Here is a 26582-nt window from a genome sequence, read left to right on the forward strand (position 1 = left end):
TGGGAAAAATCCCAAACTAGTGTTGCGACAACACTAATATTGTGATCCCAAGGTTGCTTCGCAAGGAGCTCTTAAAAAAAATCAAAAGACACTCAAAAACATGCAAAAGATATGGGGTTGGCATCCCATTTATAGACTCAAAAATAGTAAATACAATAGGACCGGCATTACGAACAAAACGGTCCTAATAAGCGGCCCTCTGCTCGAGGCCGCCCCTCTCCGTGCACGTTGATGGTGGCGTGTGCTTGGGGAAGGGCTATCCTGCCCTCCTCTCACCTTGGCGTGACAAAGCACCCCTTTGTCAGGCTAAGGCTTGACAAGGTGAGGAGGAGGAGGAGGGGGTAGTTGCGTCACATGTGCCCCACCTCTTTCTTTTCTCGGTGTTACACTACAACTTTGTTGTAAGGGTGCTGGCTACAAAGAAGAGTTAATTATATTTTGACCCCCTCAACTAGCACCCTATATCATAATGTGATTCAGACTCGATCGGATTACCTCGAAAGACATCGATATATCGAGTTTAGTTGTCTTATTCATTATGCTTATGTGGTTTAGTTAAAATCTTAGTAGGTTTGGATTTTATTTAATTAGCTAAATCCAACTCTATACAATTTTAGAAAAATATTTAGAAAATATTTATCCAGTATTAGAATATTATAAAACTATATTGATAAGATTGGCAACATCTTGATCTACAACTTTTATATTCAAGGTTTTCCTAGATTTAGACTCTATTTATAGAGAAATGAAGACCTAATCTGAGAAGGATATGGTTTAATTAAGTTTGTTCAAGCTCTTTTGATTTAATCTCTATAAATAAGGTCTTATGACTTATATCTTAAGCATGCTCGAAATGAAGAATTAATTAGCTTTTGCCCTTGCATCTCTCTCAACTTGGCCACCGACCTCATCATCTCCTTTCACCTACTTCACTAACCAATGCCACCTCTTTCGTTGCCAAGAATTCGTCTATCTTCTAATCTCTTTCTTCTGTCGATTCCCCTAGTCCCATAGGATAGGCTTATTTCTTATCCATTTTTTCTTTCTATCTTAATCGTCTCTATCTCTCGTATGATTTTATCTTTATCTGCTACCACAATTATAAACCAATCATAGTCTTCAACTATGTGTCGCATTTGTAAGCCATCACCACCAAATATTGCTAACGACTTCCATCAACTACTCTGCCTCTACTCCATCATCATTTCCATCCTATACCTAGGAATTTGTGCCACCACCCACAGAATCCCTACAACCAACTTAAGACCTATATCCCATAGATATGTCTTTCTTTGACCTTTTGTAACCATTTGGATGCTATACCTAGCCAAACTTTATGATCTTAGATTTGTTAAAAAGCTTTATTCTAGAACAATAACATATCAAAATTTTAAAAGAATCCAACAATTAGATCAGCGTTGTAATATCACACTCAAGTTACATCCTTAAATTTGTCCAAAACGGTTACAAATTCAATCAAGTTAGTATGTAACACATCACTTTTGCTCTCTCAAGGAAAAAAGTGGACACATACATACATCTCTTAAATTATCTAATTGTATCACTAAACTCCCTCTATCAATATTTTATTAGAAATTTTAATAGAAACAATCTTAAAAATTTAACTAACTCAATAAATGGACAAATATACCCTTATTTTCCTTTTATATCCTTCCATCTTCTCCTTTAATGGTCTCTTTAGCAACTTCCACAAATATTAAAAATACTCTTATTTTCCTTTTATATCCTTCCATCTTTTCTTTTAGTGGTCTCTATAGCAACTTCCACAAATATTAAACTCTAATATGATATTCTCTAATTACTTCAAAGTAAACTTATCACACGGGAGAAAAATAAAACTAGTTATAACAGGAGAACAAATATTACACTCTAAAAGTATATTTCCATCTAATTAGTTAGCTAATTTGTAAATATTTTTTTCTAACAAAATTTTGAAGAGAGGGGCTTAGTGATATAATTACGTAATTGAAGGAGTGTATGTGTCCATTAACTTTTTTGAGATTGTGAAAGACTGAAAGTGATAGTGATAGTTGAGAGGGTTTCAAAATATAATTAACCCAACAAAGAAACGCCCAACCCGCGGGCTAAAACCCTGTCTGTTCCATCCCTCGCCTAGCTCTCCTCCTCTTCTCTTTCTCATTCTGCTCGGCCTAGGCAAGCCAAAATCGGGTCCGGGTTTCCAATTACAAGGTCCAGGCCGAAGGGCCTTCAGACTCGGCGAGCAGCATCCCCTCGTTCACTTCTCCGGAACCGCAACATTTCTTCGCCGTCATGGCGTGGTGCGATGAGGTTAAAGAGCCCCGTCTATTAATCAGTCCTGGTGAGTTAAGAATAGCTCTTCATATTTCCGATTCACCTGAAGCATCATTGTAGCATCTCTGATACTATACTCTCCCTTCTGCTGCGTGGAAAACTTTTTTTTTTTCTTTTTGCCTCTTTAGTTCCATGGCTTTTCTCTGCTATATTCATGTGGGATCTGCTCTTCACTAATTCTGGTTACTTTTCTGGCTAGTGATTGGTTGATTGCGAGGACAGAAAAATCACTATTTGGATGAAATGTTTGTATGTGTATATTTTTGTTAAAGACCATGGATTCCAATGAAAATGGAAGATATACTTAGTAAAAAATTAATGTGGGCTGAAAATGAATGACGACGGAAGTTGGTCAAGATTGGGCTACCTAAAACAATTAACACACGGCCTTTGCGCTGAACCAGAATCCCTAGCCTATCATTACTTAATATAGTCTCAAGCTCAGAGAAAGTTTCACCTGGCTCAGACCACAAAAAATCGGACTGATTAGTCCGAGAGCAAGATTAGCCTACTGGCAGCTTGATTGGCTTCGTGCAAAATATGAAGAAAAGATGTATGTCAAAAGTTTTTAATCAGCTTTTTACGGTCTTCAATCAAGTTGGTCGTTTGCCATGGGGTAAGATCGATCATGTTTGCATAAGTAAACTAGCAGCTTCGAGTCCGTTTCAATTTCCAGGTGGGTGATTTCCAAATTCCGAGCAATCTTAAAAGTCTCTTTCAGTGCCATGGCTTCTGATAGGAAGGCATTCAGAACACTGGTTGGTTTGGCCCTTGCATGTAAATCCATTCCATTAGAATTACAAAATATTCAACCAATACCACTGCTTTGATGTCTCAAAGGAGCCATCAATATTCATGTGGATCCAGCCTTGGCTTGGCAGTCTCCAACATACTAAGTTGATGGCACCAAGGGCTGTATTTCAATCCTTTACGCCATAGTGCATGTATTCATAAATCATGAGAATAATGTTCCTCCATATGAGATAAGCTGGGGACCTCCTTGAGTTGAACATGGTATTATTTCTATTTCTTCCATATCTGCCAAAATGAATTAGCAATAATGGCTAGGAGGAATATCCTTTGGTCCTTGTCATACATGTCATCCTCATTCAGCCAGTCACCCCTAATCCAATTACTATTGAAATTAGAAGTGCTACCAAAAGTAGACACGATAGTCTCACTATCAGAATTGCAAATTATGCACATTGAATCCGTGGAATTATCAAATTTTCAAAATTTATCTTTCGTTGGCAGTCTCCCCCAAATCATCTTCCACAGAAAGGTGCGGATACGTGGAGCAATGGAAAGTTTCTAGAGGAATTTCTGTCGGGTTTGATCATCACCTTCATAAGACTTCTAATTTTGCAAGAAATGATAAGCAAACTTAGCGGAGATCAGACCTTTTGGATCCAAAGTCCAGACCCACTTATCCAGCTTTGGCTTGCTTGGGAGCGGTAAGGCAGCTATGCCATTAGCCAAGAAAGGCTCAAACTAGAGATTAAGTCTGCTAATATTCTGCATCCCTGTTAAATTAATCTAGCCACTTTCTTAGCATGAAATCTAATATCCATAGTTATGTAGATTCGTTTCCTAGAAAGTGACATTAAAAATCTAAGCATCACTAATAATCATGGTACTTTTACCATTCCCAATATTTTTAGAGAAACCTTCTTTAAAGTCAACACCCACCTTATTAATGAGGTTGAAAATGGCAGAACAGTTTTCTGTTCTCCTTTTCCTATCCCAAGGATCTAACTTATCATATCATCGGCATTCAAAATTTTGCAGATATTAGGGGCTACAAAGCCTTTTTAGGGATTTTCAAGTGTTTGATATTTAAACCTCCACAATTTCTTAGCAATTTAACAATATCCCAATTTATAAGATGACAACCTTTATCTTTGTTATGTTCCCATAGAAAATTTCTAGTGCACTTAGTTACAAAATCAATAACTAACAAAGGAATAATAGAATTACTTAACTTGTAAATAAGAATGACATTAAGAGTAGAATTAATAAGCATGATCCTACTAGCTTTAGATAATATATCTCTTCTTCACCCATTAAGATTAGGTTGGATACAATCAATGGTATCTTTGAAAGCATTAGCTCTCAAGTGCTTAGGAGAAATATCAATCCCCAAGTAATGAAAAAGGAAATGAGTCATGATTGATTTGCAAATCATTCTTAATGTCACGAATAACAAAAGGATTAGTCTAAGACAACAAATAGAAAGCATATATGCTTTTGTTAATTTTTTTGATAAGTTAATTTTCCATAATCATGAAAAACGTCTAGAATACTAGTGCAACTCTTACTGCCTTATTTATGATAATAGTGTCATCATCATACATCATATGGCATATTTTGCAATTTGCATCAACAAAGAAACCATCAATCTGACCCGCACTCATTTTAGCATTTAGCATGGTTGAAAGGATCTAAGCAGTAAGGACATTGGGTCTCCTTGCCTAATAACACATTTGCCTTTAACCTATCGAGAGGTGGATCCATTAATCAAAAAGGAGTAATATATAGAAGTAATGCAGGATTTTATCCATGAAATCCAAGTGTTCGGAAAACAGAAGTAAGGCTCTCTTATGTGTTTAAATTCAATGGAATGCATAATTTCATAAGCTAAAGCAATATTGTCCCTAATATACCTCCTAGCTATAAAAGCTATTATTCAAGACTAACTATTTTAGGCAGCAAAGGTTTCATTCTGTTCACCATGAGTTGGTTAACAGTCTATAAATGATTTTTCACAAGGATATTGGTCTAATATCAATAACTCTAGTAGGGTTCTCCTTATTGGGGATCAAAGCCACATAGGTTTGGTTCTATGAGGTCAGGATGCTTCCACGGTACTTGAATTGTCTTAGGGCATTGCACACATCCGACTCCATAGAATGCCAATAATTTTTGTAAAATTCCATATGGAGCCCGTCAGGCCTAGGGCCTTCCTCAAGGGTATACTCCACATAGTGCTATTGATTTCATCATTCGAGAAGGGTAGATTCAGTTCATCACAACACTTTTGAGGTATTCGGGGCAACATATTCCAATTCCAATCAAAAACATCAACATCATCATAATTGGCCCAAAGATTTTATAAAAGTCAATGAAAGCATTTTGTATATCATCAACAATATTTTGAAAGGCGGCCGCGGATGGCGGGCGATCACCCCATCGCCTAGCGTCTAGGTAGAAGACGGGCGACAAGGCGGGTGACAAGGCGGTCTAACATTTTTAATATAAAAAAATTATAAATAAATAAACATATATAATATACATATTATCAGATAATTACTAAATTAATTTCTGAATTAAGTAATTAACCATCATTAATGGATTAAGTGATTAACTAATTAACGAACATATTATCAGATAATCACTAAGTCACTAACAGATTAAGATTTAAGTACTTTAGACAGAATTGAAAATAAAAAAAAAATTTAACTATTTCGGTGTGAGACAGAGCGAAACTGTGAGAGAGAGAGAGAAGGAAAGAGTGAGAGAGAGTGAGATTGTGAGAGAGTGAGAGAGAGAGGCCCATACTTCTCCAGCGATTGCGAAAGAGAGAGGGTGCAACGAGAGAGAGAAAGGGCACACCGAGAAGAGGGCGTAGCGAGAGAGAGGGCGCAGCGAGAGAGAGGGGGCGCAGTGAGAGAGGGATTGGGGATTTAGGGATTTTAGCAAGAGAGAGAGGGCGCAGCGAGCAGTGAGAGAGAAGAACGATTTATATTAATGGTTAATGGTTAGTTTTTTTAGTGGATATTGGATAATTCAATCCGCTATAGAAAAACCAGATAAGGTGGGTTTGGCGGGCCGAACCACCAACCCGCCTTATCGGGCCGCGTAGCCCGCTAGCGCCTTTTGGTGCCCAGGTGGCCCGCCAATGCGGCAGATCACCTTCTACCAGCGCCCGGCGGAGTGGCGGGGCGGCCGGTGCGTCGTCCCACCATGGCGGCCGCCTTTTTCGCTTTTCAATACATTGATCATCAAATCTGAAACATGGAAACCAGAATCAAGTAGTAAAATATTGATTCTATTATGTCTATGTCGATTAATAACAGCAGTGTGAAAGTACTTGTAGTTCTTATTCCCAACCTTGACCCAATTATCCCAGCCTTAGCCATCCACTTAACTTCTAGTTGCCTCATCAACGCAGCATGCTGGTTGTAGAGGCTTTGGAGATAAGGATTACTAAGGGGAATCAAAGGCCCCAGGTGCTCCATCAATTCAAGATTTTTGATCTACTTGGCCACCTTGTCAATCCTATTTTCTATTTTCTCTAATTCACTACAGTTCTATTTACTTAACTCAAACAATTTATGATTTAAACCACTTGGTCTGTTAATACTATCAAATCGTAACAGAATACTCAAACCAAAAATGTTCAAATCTAAAAGGCTGTTTACGAAATTTATCCTTAGGAAAAATCTCATGGAAGAGAGGAGCATGATCGGAAGCCGAATGATGAAGATTAGCAACTTTAGCCATCGGGAATCTTTGAAGCCAACTGGTTTTAGCAAAAATTCTAGACATACGACACCAGACCTTGGCACCCTCATCCCTATTGTTAGACCAGGTGAAAGGCGGGCCACAAAAATCAAGGTCAACCAAATGAGAGCTAGCCAGATTATTAGAAAACTCCCTATCAGCCATATCTTTAACGAATCTTTCTTGTCTTCTGGGTTAAGCATAGTATTAAAATCACCCCCACATATCCAAGGTAAATCAGAATCTGCAATGTAAAAGTTAATCCACAGAGATTTTCTGACAAGATAAGATGTGCTAGCATAAATACGAGACAACACATGAAAAGTTGGAAATTTAGATGTCACCAGAGCATTAATGGCTTGGCATGAGCCCCTAAGAGCAATCGTTATTACCACGTCATTCTTCTAAAGCATGATTATGCCATCAGAGAGACTATAGCTAGATACCGCATACATATCCCAGCCTTTACTGAGTCTTTTGGTCACCTTCATTGCTTTATCTTCTTTAATTCTTGTCTCTAACGAAAACATGACAGAAACAGTGTGAGTTCTAATAAATTCCTTTCACCTATTCCAAGTCGTTCTTTTACTTGTCCCTTTACGGTTCCAGAAAACTAAATTCATGAAATAAGAGTTAAAGGATGCTTCCCTTCTACATTCTCATCTCAGTAGTCACCACCTTTTTAACTTTTCTTCTGGCCAGTTTGGCCTTGATACTAGCTCCTTTCCTAGCTTTGAAAGCCTCTTTAGATGCTTTCAATGCTTTCTAGAACTCTATTATGCTTGCGGTATTTCCAAGCTTCATCGGGAATCTTCGTAGCTTTTGCTTTGTCTCTCAAGCCCTTTGTTTCCTCAGGACTATGGGATAAGGATGGTATGGGTGCCAAAGCCTCAGTGGCTCTAGCAACCATGTTCTTGTAAATCTCTATCACTGAGGTGTGCTGCACCTCCTTATTGCTAATCTTCTCTTGGGTGATAGGGTCAAGGTCCATACATAATGTGTCAGGAGAGGAATTAGAAATACCATTATTTGGAGTGAAAACCATACCTGGCCTTTCCTCCGTTCCTAAAGCTTCAGTAAGTTCAAAGATAGCCAACTCATAACCTCCCATAGTAATGAAACTGATATTCCGTCTTTTTCGGTAGACAGCGCCTTGTGGCTCTAAGGGGTGCACTGAGCTCGACAATTAGGAGCCCATTGTACTTGAAATATGACCAGTTTTACTTGTTGCAGCCTTGGAATTGGTAGCATCATAATGGAGTGGTGTAGAGGACCTTGAGGAGAGACGTTTGGCATTAGTAGCATGCAAAAGTGGGCCAGTGCTTCAGCCCGCCGTTTCTTCATGAATTTCCAAGAATCATGCTCAACAAGTTTAACCTAATCTTTGATTTTTAAGTTTTATATTGTTAATTTTTATAGATCACTTTTGTGATATAAATACATAATATCATCTTTGTAGCTTATGATGTTCTTCAATGCCAGAAAATGAATGACAATTCTAGGGAGTCTGAATCATTATCTTCTCGTCACTAGTTATTTGCCTAAGTAAATTAAAAATCCAATCATGGTCATATATAAAGTTTGACGACTTCTGATCTTTATGTAAGACCATCTTAATTTTAGGATTTTCGATAATATCTTCAAACACGAGATTAATATAATATGTTACACATGACGTCCAATATGAATGTTATCGTTTCATTATAAGTAATTGTTTAGCAGGCTTATAATTTGCCACATTATTAGTAATTTCTTGGACTATTCTTTTTTCAATCGAAAAATAAAATTTGCACTTTTAAAATAAGCAATAACATTCACAAACTTCAAAAATATTATTTTCATGCGTAAGTACTCTAAGATATTAATTATATTTTTCTTATTAGTATAGTCCACCCATCACATATTAAGGTGAGGTGAGTTAAAATTAACCGAAAGTGTTAAATCAGTATTTTTTTTTAAAATGGTATGGGCTTTTTCTAGGAAAAGTTGTAAGGTACGGTTCCAACAGTTAATAACCCATAAGGTAGAGTTTTGTTTTTCTTGTGTGTATGTGTGTGTGTGTGTATGCAGGACAGGTTTCCCTTTTTTTATATAATATGCATTAAGGGTTGACTATTCAAAAGCGTTACTTGATTTTTGTGATTCTTTTGCAATATGTGCAATGTTTGCACTTGTTAGTTAAGCTAAATGTGAGAATCACATTTTCCATATGCTAGTGGTTTTTGTGTTTAGACTTGTTGACTGATGGTTCTTATATTATTTTTTAGTATCTATCTTCTTGACCGGTAATTTTGAACTGTAAATTACCTGTAACCATCAACTTATTATATCTCTAATGTCCTTTTTTAGTGCCTGTTGCTTCAAAGGAAGAAGGATGTATCGTATCTTTATGTCATCCAAAATCAGGTACATTGGACTTAACTAAGATTCTTGTGATATTTTGTGATTAAAGAACAATTCCAGTACTTTTTCTATACATATTAATTTCATGTGTAAACAAAGGCATGTTTAGATTTTATAATGTTATTGTTTAATATTTAACTGCAAAACTTTATAGTATCTTAGTCTTTTTTTTTCAATTTCTCTTTTTGCAATGTAACCTCTATGTCACTTATGAAACATAAAGGATTTTTGCAAGATAAATCCGTATAGTGCTTGCTTTACCAGTTAGGGCAGTATCTACCTTCATACTGTCAGTACCATCTCCATTATTACCCTACCTAGATCGAGCACCACCACTACCTTGTTGACCTTCATTCCACCATCTACTTTGGTACATTTGTTCCTCCATTCCGAATCTATCAAAACCCAAAGCTATACTTCCATCATACCGTTGGATCTCAAGAACATCTTAACCTTGACAATTTGCGATATTTATATAAGTTTTAATGAATGTATTCAATTATATTATGTGTTAAATAATATTTATATTTGACTATTGCTATACCTTTAATAAAATATGTCATTTACAAAAATAATCGAAAGGTAAAAGACTATAATGTAGTTTTTAATATTTTAATACATATATTCAAACCAAAATTTAAATATTGACATGTCGAAGACTCAGAAATATTTTAAATATTCTAATTTTTTTATAAAAAGATATGTTAAATGTGTGCCAGTGACATATAGGGTTGTGCCATTGGCACGCAGGGGCATGCCGTGCCGATGGTGGCACGGCACGACTATTGTTGGGTATGACTCCTCTTCTCAACATTCCAACCAATTGACAGCTTTTGCTGCAAGGACTATATGATTGCAAATGCTAATATTTAGCAAAGGCAATGGAAATCTTCTCGCTCAATACATAAGAAAATGGTAATGATGAAGAAGTCCCAGAAGAGACATTATCCATCATTGCGTCATTTTTTTTGCTCTTTTGACCACTCAACAGGCTCTTGAATCAGAATTTTGGAGGGAGCTAGTATATCCAAACCTGGGTGTGATATAATGGTCAAACTTTTATGAATATGGTTGTAGGAATGCAGTCAATAAACCCAATCTGAAGATAGAACCACATCCCAGATTCCGAGTCCATACAAATTTGCTTTGGATCAACAATACTAATTTGAAGGTTCAGAATCATTGCCTTGTTACATATTTTATTGGGGACCTAATTGCCACTGTTCAATGCAATGTATTCCCGGTCAAAGTATGTACATATTCTCTTTTTTTTGTGTGGCTATTTGACCGTATGGTGCAGCGTGATGGCTTTGACAATATATACTCTTTTCAACATGGTATTCCAAGTTTCCAACGATGTATCTACCAAGTAAAGAACCTTGATCAACCAAATTGAAGCAAGCTGCTGGAACCTATCTACTACAGCATGTTGAACTCAAAGGTGATGGCATTTTGGCCCTTTTCCAGTTTGACGGGGTTGCTTTTTTCTCAAATAGGGAGAATTGATGGCGCATCAATCAAAGATCGGCTTTTACATGGCAAAGGAAGTTGTAATGGGCATAAGAATGAAGCTAGAAAGCAAGTTCGTTGCTGCATATCACTATGACTAGCATCGATTTTACAATTGAATAATTGGAAAGGAATATTGGAGCCACATCTGACCATTTGGTCCATGTGTCTAGTTTTTGGAGCATCAATAAGATCCATGGTATTGTTGTGTCAACAGTAACTATGATTTTTCAATTATTATTTTAATTTTGTAGTCCTATTAGGGTTGTTTAGTTTAGGATTTCTGTTCTATATATAGAGGTCTTAATTAGGCCCTAGTTATGTGCCAATGTCTATTTGAGAAAAAGATAGTCTTGAAGCCAAGATTGCGTCGACCTCGTCTTTGCCTCTCTCTTTCTTTCTGTTCTATATCTTCTTATCCTGTATGTTCTATATTTTTTCTCTTCTCTAATTAGTGGGGACATCACTTTTCATCACGTTTATTCTTGTAAGCACAAAAGGGCTACATCTGTGGCCATTTGGCTTAACGAGGGTTGTGACTAGTCACCTTCTAGGGCTATATTCGTCTTTTGTCTTTTATTTTATTTTGCTTATATAAAGGTTTGTAATCATTTTTTATGGGTTAATGAATATTTTGAAAGCTTTTGTATATTGAGTGTTTGTTGGTAGATTCCAACGTCGATGGATTCCGACACTCCGATTGGTGGATTTCATGGGTTTGATTATTTTTTCCTACTACTTCTCAACTCTACAATCGAGACGTCCTGCATCACTAATTGCATAGAGATATTTTCCTCGTAGTTTACTTTCCTATTAATTATCACATATCTATTTTAGACACTAAGATCCCTTCCCAATTCCTAGGGTAAGACGACAAAGAATACTCTTGATCTAAACCCTAGATTTCTTTACTCTTAGTCCCATCACTGCATTGTAGGACACCCCTGCTTTGTCCTACATGAATACAAATGGAAAGTTCAGTGTCATATGACCAAGTTTGTTCGGCCTCTCGGAATAGGCCTTTGAATATCTAAATCATCGTGAACTTAGTTTGTATCAGCAAATTGTGCTCCACTTGATTATGTGCAATACATTGATGGTAACATCTCAAAAGCATTTCTCTATATGCATGGCAGAGGATAATGCTACTATGTTTGCCTTGCAAAAACTTTACTATGATGGTAAACTATGTGCAATAACTGGCTTAAATAAGGTCTTTAGTAAAACTGATTAGGGTTTTCATTTGCTGTTTCTCACATCTTCTGCTCTGAAATTTCTAGGTTCTCTCTCAACTTTGGAATGTTTTCCTACAGTCTCGCATTTAACAAGAATATATAATCAATAAGTTAAAGTATGACCATTTCATACTCATTGAATGACAATACACTGATTATCTTAACATCCTTCATATTAACAGGAGAAGCAACATCTTATGTGTTAACTGATGGTCAACTTCATGAACTTAATTGGTTCAAGCAGCCGTATGGCTCTTGGTTTTTAGGAGATTATGTCTGTGAAGGTATGGTTAAGCAACCTTCCTTTTTACTTTGGTACCCTGCATCAGATGATTGTTTTTCTATGTTACAGATGGAAGCTTGTATATTTGTACTCCTATTGACCCTATTTTCATTCTCCTACCGATTTTTGACGCTGCTCGTATGCAGGTATGTTCTTTTAAACCTTGATCTTTGAACAAGAAGTCATATGGTCATTTTGTGTGATTGCTTCTTTCTTCCATTTTCTTTATGTACTTGAAGCTGTCTGTAGGTTTCTATGTTCTTATGAAGTTGCCTTTGTGATACTAAATGTGTCTATTGTTATGCGTAAGGTGTTAAGTTACCTGCTTTATCCTAATTTTAAACACAATCGTCAAATATATTCCTTTTATTTTAATTGGGGCTGAGTTTGGTTGTGAATGTGGCAATGGGAGTGACAATTTTTTTTTCACCTTGTTGTTGGAAAATCAGAAGTGTGAATTTCTATTTGGTTACTACTTTCTTACTTTAGTGTAGCTATTGAAAGGACGAGGCAGCTTTTGATGTTTAAGATTTACCAATGAAAAAGTGGGTGGAGGTGATGGAGAATAGGAAGATCACTTTGGTGTACTTATACTACAATGTATGAGAAGTTCCCAACAACTATGGCCACGTTGTGCCAGTGGGGTGCCGGCACCACTCCCCTATGTCGAGGTGTGCTGCCCTGTGTTGATGTGTATTCTTGTCTGTATTGATTGTATTGCACATTATGGGTAAGGTATCGAGCGGCACGTTCTGCTGCCTCTTGATACCTATTTAGCTTACTCTTTTGAGATCTATTTGCTCGTAAGGTATCGAGTGGCACATTTCACTGCCTCCTGATAACCTATTTAGCTTACTCTTTTGAGATCTATTTGCTCATAGGCTTGTTTCCAAGCTAAGAAAAAGAAAAGGAAGATATATCTCTTGCTATTTTCTTGGTTTAAGAAACCAGATCCTGAATGAATTATCCTAGATTTAACAAATGAAGCTAGATCTATCCATTCTACCTAGATCTAGCACAAATTGCTAGATTTATGTAAAATACTCTCCAAAACATAGGAATCTTATGCAACCCAAAATTGTGAACAAGTGTTGGAGAATATATGATCAAATAAAGGCCAAAGGAATTCAGTAATACAAAGAATAGAAGCATCAAATGATCATAAAACCTTCCATTAAAATTCAGCAAGATCAAATCTAGTTCAGCTTAACTTAACAAACTGACAAAATGAATTTATAACTGAAAGATAAGGCCAAAGAGAACAATTGATCGACTATTAGACTTAGATCAGTCAAGAATGACTAAAGATAGGTCTAGGCTTCAAGAATTCATAGATGGCTGCATAATTTTTTGGTGGGACAACAAAAAATAAAAATCAGAATAAGGTATATAAACAGTAGCAGAGTACTGTTGGATGTCACCTGATATGAAGTACAATGTTTAGCCTTAAGACTTGCATTCATCTTTTACCCCACACACTAATAGTCCACAAAAATCCTTTATCTAGGGGCTGTATAGAGTTTATAAAGAGGAGGAGAAGACCAAAGGTAAAGGAGAGTTAAGGAGTTATGTTAGGAAGTCCATAGGTTCTTTGGGAAGTCCAAATTAAGAGTTTTGTTGAGAAGTTGAAAAGAATTATGCAACCCACGAACCTAACCTAGTCCAAATTGACTACCTAGACTAATAATCAATGACCAAGCAAAATGGCGCGAATTTCTCTGCGCATTAGGCTAATACAATGATTGTTCAAATAGAGCAAGTAAATAAAGTAATAATCTAATTGAAAATTGATGTCACATCAAGATGAAAGGAAAAACACAATTTTCCTCAAATTTTGCTCCAAATTTAAAAAATTATGAAATTAATATGTCAAAATTATTCAAATTGGTCAAATTTGGTGTGGGGCTCTATATGAGTTGATTTGGCCTAAATTTTACAATTTTCGGTTAGTATTTCTGCACAATTAGAAATTTTTTGATGACATTGTTTTCCCTCAAATTTCCCCCCTGAATTATGTAAATTCTAATCATTAAAAAGGGTAGATCATTAACTGGATTCAAATGATAGTGCTAATCTAGTAGATTTATCTTCTAGTTATTCTTAAACTGGATCATATTATGTGTTGAAACTTGAATCACATTTCTATTCAATTATTGCAATATCTTTAACAAAATAGATGTTTTACAACACTAATGTAGGCTTTAATAGTGATTTTAGAACTCCCCACCAACAAAACTTCTACTGCCAAAGTGCCCACCTCTCTCTGCAAAGTGCACACACTGTAGATTACTGATTAGTCAATAGTAATTACTAATTACTGTCGTTAATTATTGCACATCACTGTAGATTATTCCTATGCTAACTTGCTAATTAGTAATTACTGGTTAGTGTGAATTATCAATTATGTTACATTGACCAGCTCACCATAAATGTAATTGAATTGTGTAAATATGTAATTTACTGTGATTACTTGGATTAGTAGTAATAATCTTAACTTGATTATTCGAATTAGTCTGAAATGTAAATGCATAAAATTGTAAGTGTGAAATTTTTTTACTACATGTCTACATTATCTAGTTTATTACAAATAAATTAGTAATAAAATTTTATATACACTTTAATAGTATATATTATATATCTTATATATTATTTTATATATTAAAAGTGCTAGATCTAGTTGCATAGACGCATATGCATTGTTATACTATTGATGCATTTTGCCATGGGATGACTGCCCACATACCATCGGCACCTTTCAAAATATTAGTTTTTTTAGTTTATAAATTTAATATAACATGGAACTATACCATATGATATAACCAATTTTAATGTTCCGTAAAAAAATATAATTATATCAGTGAGTACTTGGACCCCCAAATCATGGGCAAAAAGTTTGCTTTCTTTTATTCTGTGTTCAAGTTTTAACTAAAATCATAATAAGACAATATGTTAAGTTTTAAACAGAGAATATGTGGTTGCATATTTTGGCTGATTTCATGTGTTCAATTATTTAATCTGGTCTAGAATTCCTTACTTGGAAGGAAGTTGATTCTTAACATGTTTGCTGGATTTGTGTTTAAAATATTTGAGAACAATTGAGTGATTTGTTGGTGAGTGAAAAGTGAAAACCATCAATAATTGATTAAATTGAGAATAAAATATTAACTATATAGAAGAGACATATTCTAGACATGCTATAATTGTCGACAACACAAGTAGGATGTGCAGATTTCATCTGTCAAAGCCCATTTTCTGCATCTTTTATATGTAATATTACATTTACCAATTATATAGCAGCTTGAACATGAACATATAGTTGTCCATCTTATGCAATACATGTGCATATAATGTCAGCATTAACTCAGGCATCAGTGATAGATCAGTATTAAAAGTTCCCATCTTTAAGTAACTTATTGTCCAATGAAAACAAATCAATATTGTAGGAAGTAGGAACTTGACAACTGCAGTTATATTGGTTTGTATTGGCTTGATCTTGATGACTGCTGAGTTAATCAAGTCAAATTATACAAGCAGCGAATCTGGTAAGGCTGTAACTTTTATTGATTTTGTTGGTTGTTTGCAATTTGAATTGGTATACTTATTTTTCGTCCTCCATTTTATGAGAACATATTATGGACAAGGTTATAGAGTTGCATGAACTGTATCTTGAATTTGGACATTTCCATTTATTGGCTAATTGTCATTTTATGGAGGTTTTCCACCGTTTTTGTACCATATTATACATTTCTTATGTTAAATGATTGATGTGCTATGCCGGACAGCAGGTTTATATGCTTAAAGCAAGTATTTTATTATAGGAGTTCTTCAGTAAGTACCAAGTAGTATGTCTTCATTAGTTACCTTTCTATTGTCTATGGCTCCCTTTTCTTTGTAAATGATGCAAATTTTTCCTCTTTTCTCTGTTGCAGAAGGATAATCATCAAGGTGTGTTTAGACAACTAGATGAAATTTTATTTGTTCATGGGTATCCAGGTTATCAACAGCTTATGTCAATAGCACAAGATCATATGCAAGTGGTTTGTGAAGTCAAAGGTAATTCTTCATATATAATTTTGCAATCAATATTTAGCAAACTTGGTTAGATTTGTATCTTATATTGTGAGGATAAACTTTCTAACAGTCTTATACTGTCTCATTGGATTATTATTAGTTAAATTCCTTTCCTTTTATCCTTACAAGGAGAGACCTTGTTAGGGTATGAACTTTTTATCTCAATGGTATAATTATCAATTTCAAGCATATATCAATTTATTTAAACATGGTGTGTGTGCCTATTGATAAGTTGTTTCATTTTAATTTTGAGATGTCAGATGATGTGAACTGACCACTAATAAAACGTGGCTAGAGCTGAGGATATGATACGACAAATGATAGGGTTGGCCGTAGGGTGGAAGTGATGATTGAGGTCAATAGTGTTGGTAATTTTATATATTTGACATAAATTTTTATTAACTTTGAGCTAAGTTTTAAGTGGGGACCACACATTATTAATAATAGTTTAATGGTGGAATTAATTTAGCTCAAAGAGTACTTTATTGTCATATATTCATTAGTCAAATTCATGAAAAGAAGTGATTGAAAATTGTCGCTAAAGTAAGTATCATGACAATTAAAAATAAAGAGAAGTGAGTTTAGTATCATATTGGATATTTGAGAAATGTTAGTATAGTATATAAGTGATACTTCTTATAGGCTTTAGGCTCCAAAAGGGGTACCTATTTTATGAGTAAATGTTATTATGCAACTTAACTCACACACGCGTGTGCCACCCGGCTTGGCTCAGCTCAGTTTGGTGCGCATGCGCGGGTTAAGTCCAATTTTAGTTTTTTGCTTGATATGGGTTCAAATCTGGTCTGGTTCTGGTTTGGGTTGGTTGGTTGGTTGAACCTGCTCGAAGTTGAAGTGGTGTGTCCCTTCGATTAGAATAGTTAATTAGTTGGTTGAATCCGAAATGGTGCATCTCTTCACAATATAGCTGTTAATTGGTTTTAGACCTAAAATGATGTATCCATTCGTGACCAGTCACATCCCTTCGTCAAGCCTATTTAATTCTATAAATAGGCTGTTAGTCTACATAATTTTACACAAATAAAATTTTTTTTGGATCATTCCTTCCAAGTCTAGTTCGAGTCTTAAAGTCTGCATTTGAGAGAGAGTACTGCACGGTTCAGGTTCGATAAGGCATTCAAATAGCTGCTTTTTTTCGAGTGCAAGGCAGTCGTAATCTGGGAGACCGATGTCCACTGTTTTAGAAGCAATCGGTGGAGGGAGAATTAGTCTTAAGAAGATAGAGTTCAACACTAGATTTGACTATACAGAATTTTTGACTATACAGAATTTTATATTCTGTAATCTATAAGTTTATTTAATTTATTTACATATTTTCGATTGGTTTTTTTTTTTGTAATTCTTTGGAATTAGATTATTACCGCCAACAATCTTAAGATCAATTCTGGTTGTAATCTGATTCCTGTCAGTGTTCTTTTCTTCTGATCGGATTTTTATTTTTCTTTCATTCCTTTAGATGGCTGAAATAGTAAAGATTACTATTATCCCTATCACTATGCCTCCAGTAACTACAGTTCATGGAGAAAAGTTAGAGAAGTTCTGTGGTGCAGAATTTAAGAGATGACAGTAGAAAATGTTCTTTTATCTGACCACCTTGAACTTGACTAAATTCTTACATGAAGATGTGCCTGAACTATAAAAGGAGGAAATTGATAGGCAAGTAGTTGCTGCAGTAGATGTATGGAAGCATGCCGACTTCTTTTGTCAAAACTATATTCTCAATGGACTGAACAACTCATTATATAACGTGTATAGTTCGGTAAAAATGTCTAAGGAATTATGAGAATCTTTAGACAAGAAGTACAAGACAGAAAATACCGGTTGATACATTTAGTTAGGATATTTTCTTATTGCATTAGTTATTTATTTTCATTAAAATAAAATTCTTATAGGTCGCGTTTGAACGTAGGAGGGGTCGCGTTCGAACGCCCTTGCGAACGCCTGCATCAGATTCACAAATACAGAGAACGCGAAAAGTGCATTCAAATACGGTCGGGTGAGTTTGAATGCCGTGTTCGAACGCCTGCATTGCGTTCGCACATACAGAGAACGTCTTTTGTGCATTTGAACGCGATCGGCAGGAATCCTCTAAATTAGGGTTACTTATTGTTATTAGGATTTGTTGGCTGGTATCTATAAGTATGTGGATGGCAGCCAAATTTATTATGCTATTAGATTATTGATTTCTTGCCTTCTATCTTCTCTCTATTCTCTCCCTCCTCCCTCTTCACCAACCTTCCACTTCTACCGTTGGCAATGTTTCTCCTAACTTCTAATCTCTTTCGTCTGTCGAGTCCTCCCTCTTCTTTGGAATCTCGATTACTTCTTTCCCTTCGTCTATATTCCTTAACCACATCACCCATCCACCTTTATCTCTATATCCATCCATAACCCTAACATTTACTCCACCTATCACCACCGCCATCACGCACGTTCTTTCGTGTTTTCGTCTCAGTTGCAGTTTGAATCTGCGAAGGGTGTAAATACAAAAATTGTAGATCAAGGAGTTATAGATCTAATCGACTTGGTTTCGTAATTTTCTGATTACAATAGAATATTTGACGAATATTTTTCCACAATTGCGCGGACTAATTCCTATAATAATCCCAGATCTTGAAGGAATCGTTCTGTAGCTTATCTTTTGGTACAAGAACCCATCAAATTGGTATCAGAGCTAGGCAAACATCAGACCTCCATTAATCGTTGAAACAAGGAAGATGACATCAACAAGGAGACCAATAGAGAGCACACTGACAAGGAAAGACTCAACCCACGATAACCCTAATTGTGAGGCCGATTTTTTTCGAACAACCACGGTAGGACCCAGTCAACCAACGTCCATGGGTGTGAATATGGGCTTGGCAGATGAACTTAGGGATATGTTCCAAATATTGCTGCATAGAATTGATGCAATGTAAAAGGATCACAATGATTTAAAGGAATATATCATGAATCGATCGGCTTCGTCATCGCCTCGACCACGATCAGTGCCTTAAGGACCAGCTGTGTTAATGTCAATGATCCTCTTTTACTTATGCCTTCATATCATCCCTCACCTCCGTTACAAAACCCAAGACTGGCGATAGTGGAACCCGAGAGGCGTGCGGCACCGGTGTGCTTCATCAATGAGGAGGATTGGCACTTTAAGGATGAGGTTGATCCCTTCGGAGATGGTGATAGTCTTGCTCGAGGATTTAGAGAAGGAGATCAACATATACAAAAATTCAAACCTGAACCAAGGATCTTTTACGAACCCGACAATGCTGTTCGGGGGAGAACCACACGCTTAGACTTTCTAAAATTCCAAGGCGGTGATCCAACGGATTGAGTGTTTCAAGTTGAACAATACTTTAATTGTCAAGGGATAGCAGAGAACGCAAAGGTTCAGATGGCAAGCTTTCACCTCCAAGAACGGCATTGCATTGATATAGATCGGTTATTCGTGGTGGAGGATTTACTGGTTGGGCTGACTTTCGTAGGAGGATTACACGCAGAATTGAGATAGCGGCATATGAAGATTTTGCTGCCACATTAAGCGAGATGGTTCAGAGGATGACCGTATTGGAGTACCAAGCTGAATTTAAAAGAGTTAGTAGTCGTTGTGAGCCATCTTGGCCCGAATCAACATTGATAAGCATATTCATTTCAGGGCTACAGAATGAGATACAGGCGGATATTCGTGCTCTTTGTCCTAACATTCTTGAGGAGTCCTTTGAGAAGGCCATGAGGATGGAGCAGAAACATAAAGCTTTTAAGATGGTAGCAAAAACAAGTTAGGGTAACCAAGATGGGCGGTTTGCGCTTAGAACACTGGCTGAAAATTCTGCGGGTTCGAAGACAGCGGCTGTTTATACTAGACCACGACTACCTTTTTCGATGTTAGAGGAGACACAAGACCTCCCGTTCGAACTCTCACGCCTGCCCAAGTAGAGGAATGAAGAGCGAAGGGCCTTTGCTTTCGATATGATGAATATTTTATCCCCGGTCATCGATGTTCCAAATCGATCGGGAGTGTGATGCTCATTGACGGTCTTGCGGAGGATGGTAAGGTTGTTGATGATGGAGAGTGTTCAGAGGAGGTCCATAAGGAGGCCGTTGAGAAAGGGTGCGGAGGAAAATATCTAAGCTCAAATATCGATGCATGCATATTCGGATACTTCCGCGTCGATGACGTTATAGGTAGACAGACTTGTTAGAAAGCATTGTGTGCATATCCTCATCGATTCGGGGAGTACACATAACTTTCTAAATGAGAGATTAGTGAGGAGATTGGGCTTGGATGCTGAACCGACCATGAGGTTTGACATTGCTATTGGAGACGACACGAAGTTTAAGACGGAGAGCTTGTGTCGCCGGGTCGGTATACAGGTGCAAGGATACGACATCATCGTGGACTTATATTCATTGGCATTGCGAGGAGCGGATATTGTCCTTGGCACTCAGTGGTTACAGAGTTTGGGACCCATCACATTTGATTTTCGGAACATGTGGATGAAATTTAAACAAACAAAGATGTGCGGCTTGATGGCGTTTGTTCTCTACCGATTCCTGCGATGCAGCCGATGGTGGGGCTATCTTATGCGTATGATTTGGCCTATCTTCTTTAGTTAGGACCAGCAAGAGATGAGCCTCAAATGAGTTCAGTTACTACAATTGAATTGTCTAATTTATTAGATAAATTTTCTGGACTGTTTGAGGAGTCATAGGAGTTGCCACCGAGGCGAACGGCGGACCAACGCATAGAGATTGTGCCCGAGACTGCACCAACGAACGTGAGGCCATATCGGTATCCACATGTGCAAAAGGAAGTTATCTCAAAAATGGTAGTCGAGATGTTGAAGCAAGGCCTCATTCAGCCAAGTCATAGCTCATACTCATTCCTCGTATTATTGATGCGAAAAAAGGACGGGACATGGCGTTTTTGTGTCGATTATCAAGCACTAAACTCTATAATCGTCAAGGATCGGTATCACATTCCGGTTATAGAGGAGCTGCTGAACGAGCTTGCAGGGGAGATTATATTTAGCAAATTTGACTTGAGGGTCGGGTATCATCAAATTAGAGTTTACCCGACGGATGTGCACAAAACTGTATTTCGGACTCCGGACAGGCATTACGAGTTCCGGGTGCCTTTTGGTCTCACCAATGCTCTAGCTACCTTTCAAGACCTCATGAATGATATATTTCGGCTTTTATTGCGAAGGTATGTCTTAGTATTTTTTGACGACATTTTGGTATATAGCATGACTGAATTGGAGCATTAGCGGCATTTGGAGGATGTGTTGAATTTGTTGAAGTAAAACTAATTGAAGATCAAGAAGTCCAGGTGCCTATGGGAGGTACCACAAATGGAGTATTTAGGCCACATTATCTCAGCGGAAGGTGTAGCGGTAGATCCTCAAAAGATAGCATGCATGATCGCTTGGCCTATTTCTATTACTTCCACCGGATTGAGAGGATTGTTGGGGCTGACCGGATATTATTGCCATTTCATCATTGGATATGGCAAGATTGCTGCTCCTCTCATTTCTTTGTTGAAGGATTCTTTTAGATGGACAGATAAAGCTACTACAGCGTTTGAAAAACTCAAAACAGTAATGACGATGGCACCCGTTCTAGCGCTACTGGACTTCACCAAAGAGTTCATTGTGGAATATGATGCATCGGGAGTTGGTATATGAATTGTACTAATGAAAGGAGGACGTCCCATAGCCTTTCTTAGTAAGGCTTTGTCACAAAAATCTCAGCAATTATCGACTTATGAGAGGGAGAAGTTGGCAATTTTGCATGCGGTGACAAAGTGGAGGCTTTATTTGATCGGTAGGCAATTCATTATCCGAGCCGATCAAAGGAGCCTTCCATACTTTATGGGACAACGTATACACACTCCGGCACAACAGAGATGGGTCACAAAATTGCTGGGGTATGCTTATAAAATCCAATACAATAAGGGAATGGATAATAGAGCGACGGATGCACTATCACGCCAACCCAATACCGCCGAGTTTGCAGCCTATTCTTCTCCTATCTTTTCCTTGATGAGGTGAGGTATGCATGTACATCTAACCCAGATGTTTTGAGATTGTTGCAGGAGGTGTTAGATGATTCGGAGCGCCATCTAGAATTGGAGAATCGAGGCGGTTTGCTGCTGGACCACGGATGCATTTGGGTGCCCGCAAATGATAGATTGCGGTAGAAATTGTTTGAGCACTTCCACTAAACTCTAGAGGCTGGTTATGAGGGTGCTTTGAGAACTTATAGAAGGATATCTTAGAGTTTCACGTGGCCAGGATTGAGGCAAGATGTGAGGAGTTTTATCCGTGCTTGCGGAGTCTGTCAAAGGGTTAAGGCAACCATGTTGATACCGTTCGAATTAATACAGTTTTTACCTATACCGGACCGTGTTTGGGAAGACTTTTCTATGGATTTTATGGACGGTCTTTTGTTGGTACGTGGTTATTTTGTTATATTTGTGGTGGTTAATAGATTGAGCAAGTATGTGCACTTTTCGGCATTGTCACATCTGTTTTCAGTCAAGTCAGTGGCTGAAATTTTTGTTAAAGATGTTGCTCGGTTACAGACATGCCACGCACGATTGTCTCGGATTGTGATCGTGTATTTATAAGCGACTTTTGGACTGAGTTTTTCAGATTGCTGGGTACTTGATTGAACTTCAGTTTGGCTTATCATCCACAGACGGACGATCAAACCGAGATGGTTAATCGAGGTATTGAGCAGTACTTGAGGTACTTTGTTGGAGAGAAGTTGAGACGATGTTTGAAGTTCTTACCGTGGGCGGAATGGTCTTACAACATCGCCTACCACAGTAGAATTGACATGACTCCATTTGAGACGGTGTATGGATGCACGGCTCCGACATTACGCGCTTATGACCTAGTGGCATCTGTAGATCGGACGGAGGTGGACTTAGCTTTGATGGATAGAGACGCCACATTGAGAAGGTTGTGTGCCCACCTTAAAATTGCTCAAAACCACATGAAACAAGTTTATGATCACAGTCATAGGGAGCAGGAGTTCGACATAGGCAGTTGGGTGTTTGTGAGGGTGCAACCGTATCGACAGGTGATCTTGCGTCCGATGCGAAATTAGAAGTTAGCATATCTCTACTTCGGTCTGTTTCAGGTGTTGGAGCATATTGGTCCGGTTGCATATCGTTTGGAGCTGTCGGAGGGGTCGAGAGTATATCCTGTCTTCCATGTTTCATTGTTGAGGGAGCGAATTAGAGATCATGAGGTCGTTAGATCAGTTCTACCGGAGCCATTAAAGGAGACAGAGATCGTAGAGCCAGTTCGTGTACTTGCTAGGCGCCGACAACGACATGGTACCAGATTAAAGATAGAGATTCTAGTTGAGTGGCTTGGCAAGCCATCCGATGAGGCGACGTGGGAGTTGGAGACTGATATTTTGGAGCGTTTTCCTGACTTTTCACCTTGAGGGCAAGGTAGGGGAAGTGTGGTGAGCTGATACATTTAGTTAGGATCTTTAATTATTGCATTAGTTGTTTATTTTCATTAAAATAAAATTTCTGTAGGTTACATTCGAACGTAGGAGGGGTTGCGTTTGAATGCACTTGCGAACGTCTGCATCAAGTTCGTAAATACAAAGGACGCGAAAAGTGCATTCAAACGCAGTCGGGCGAGTTCGAATGCCTGCATCGCGTTCGCACATATAGAGAACGGCTTTTGTGCGTTCGAACACGATTAGCAGGCATCCTCGAGAATTAGAGTTACTTATTGTTATTAGGACTTGTTGGCTAGCATCTATAAGTATGTGTGGATGGCAGTCAAATTCATTATACTATTGGATTATTGATTTTTTGCCTACTATCTTCTCTCTATTCTCTCTCCCTCCTCCCTCTTCACCATCCTTCCACTTCTACCATTGGCAAGGTCTCTCCTAATTTCTAATCTCCTTCGTCTATCGAGTCCTCCCTCTTCTTCGGGATCTCAATCACTTCTTTCCCTTCGTCTATATTCCTTAACTACATCACCCATCCACCTTTATTTCCATATCCATCCATAATCCTAACTTCCACTCCACCTGTCATCAGCACCATCATGTGCGTTCTTTCGTGTTTTCGTCTCAGTTGTAGTTTGAATCTGCGAAGGGCGTAAATATAAAAATTGTAGATCAGGGAGTTACGGATCTAGTCCACTTGGTTTCGTAATTTTCTGACTACAAGAGAATATTTGATGAATATTTTTCCACGGTTGCGCGGACTAATTCATATAATAAATTCAGATCTTAAAGGAATCGTTCTATAGCTTATCTTTTGGTATAAGAATCCATTACCGGTGCAAAGAAATTTGTAGTCAGTAAATTTCTTGAGTACAAGATGGTTGACACTAAACCAGTAATTAACCAGGTACAAGATATTCAAGTGATAATTTATGAGATCCATGCTGAAGGAATGGTGATTAATGAATCATTCCAAGTGCCGGCTATTATTGAAAAATTGCCACCATCTTGGAGGGATTTCAAAAATTACCTAAAACAGAAGCGCAAGGAAATGACACTTGAGAAACTTATTGTCAGATTGGGGATAGAAGAAGACAATCATACTGTTGAAAAGAAAATTGGAAGCCATTACGTGTCAAAGGTAAATATTGTGGAGTCCACAAAGGACAAGAAAAGGAAGAATACTAGCAAAGGCTCTAAAAGTGGCGACGCAAAGAAGTTCAAGGACAAATGCAACGTTTATAACAAGCAAGGACATCGTGCTCAAGACTATCATTTGCGCAAAAGGAGACCTCAAAAAAAGAGAACTCTGAAAAGAAAAAGCCACAAGCCAATGTAACTGAAGTGAAAAACCTTCATTCTGATGTCGATGATATGCACCTCTACGTTGTTGCCTCCAAAGTAAACTTGATTGGTGGCAATTCTAAAAAATGGTGAGTAGACACTAGAGCTACTTGACACATTTGTGCCAACAGGTGGATGTTTTCATCTTATCAAACTACGACAGATGAAAAACTTTACATGGACAATTTAGCGACTTCCAAGGTGGAAGGAATAGGGAAGGTCATGTTAAAGTTGACTTTAGGAAAAGAACTTATTTTTAATGATGTGATGTATGTGCCCGACATGAAAAAGAATCTGGTTTCAGGATCATTATTGAGTAAGAAAGGTTTTAAGCTGATGAGTTTGTACTTATCAAAAATGGTATGTATATTGGAAGGGGCTATTTGTCAAATGGCATCTTTAAGATGAATGTAATGACTGTGACTTCAAGAATAAATAAAGATGAATCTTCTTCTTACTTGCTTGAGTTTTGTGAAATTTGGCATGGTAGATTAGGACATATTAATTATGGTATATTGCGTAGATTAATCTTAAAATGTTTCATAATTTTCAAATTGATTTGAATAATAAATGTGAAATATGGTGGAAGTCAAATTGGCTAAAGCTTCGTTTCATTCCATTGAACGAAGTACAGAACCTCTAAAATTTATACATACCGATGTATATGATTTAAAATTTGTTTAAACTAGAGGTGGAAAAAAGTATTTTATTATTTTTATTAACGATTGCACAAGATACTATTATATGTATTTGCTAAGAAGCAAAGATGAGGTATTAGAAATGTTTATACATTTCAAAACTGAGGTTAAAAACCAACTTAGCAAAAAAATTAAAATGCTAAGAAGTGATAGAGGTGGTGAATATGAGCCACCATTTGCATAAATATATGTAGAAAATGGAATTATTCATCAAACAACGACTCCTTACGCTCCACAACAAAATGGTATTGCTGAACGTAAGAATAGAACTCTGAAAGAAATGATGAATGTCATGTTACTAAGTTCTGGATTAACCCAGAATTTGTGGGGGGGAGCTTTCCTTTTTGTAAATCACATTCTCAACAGATTACCCCATAAGAAAATGGATAAAACACCTTATGAATTATGGAAAGGTTGAGAACCTAGTTATAAATTCTTAAGAGTATGGGTGTGGGTGCCTAGCAAAGGTTGCAATTCCAGTTTCTAAAAGAATAAAAATTGGACCTAAAACTATTGATTGAATATTCATTGGTTATGCTTATAGCAGTAGTGCACATCGATTCCTAGTTCACAAATCAGATAATTCTAAGGTACATGAGAATACAATTACTGAGTCTAGAAATGCATCATTCTTTGAGAATGTATTTTCATATAAGTCTACACTAGAAGAAAGTTCTCTCAAAAGAACTTATGAAAATATAGAAA

General features: G+C 37.2%; 1 protein-coding gene across 2 annotated transcripts in view; it reads left to right on the plus strand.

Annotated features, from left to right (window-relative positions):
- The first annotated feature begins 2085 nt into the window (after nucleotides 1–2085).
- The window catches only part of LOC140762149 (uncharacterized), a 44925-nt gene continuing 20428 nt past the window's right edge, over nucleotides 2086–26582 (plus strand). For both annotated transcript variants that reach the window (XM_073099806.1, XM_073099875.1), the window contains exons 1-5: nucleotides 2086–2341; nucleotides 9187–9243; nucleotides 12167–12268; nucleotides 12337–12413; nucleotides 16197–16320. In XM_073099806.1, coding sequence (XP_072955907.1) covers nucleotides 2293–2341; nucleotides 9187–9243; nucleotides 12167–12268; nucleotides 12337–12413; nucleotides 16197–16320 — 409 coding nt within the window. In that variant the 5' untranslated portion in view covers nucleotides 2086–2292. The remainder of the gene's footprint in view (nucleotides 2342–9186; nucleotides 9244–12166; nucleotides 12269–12336; nucleotides 12414–16196; nucleotides 16321–26582) is intronic.

Source organism: Typha angustifolia, chromosome 1 (assembly GCF_048772165.1).
Source record: "Typha angustifolia cultivar Huaian chromosome 1, ASM4877216v1, whole genome shotgun sequence".
Classification (NCBI taxonomy): Eukaryota; Viridiplantae; Streptophyta; class Magnoliopsida; order Poales; family Typhaceae; genus Typha; species Typha angustifolia.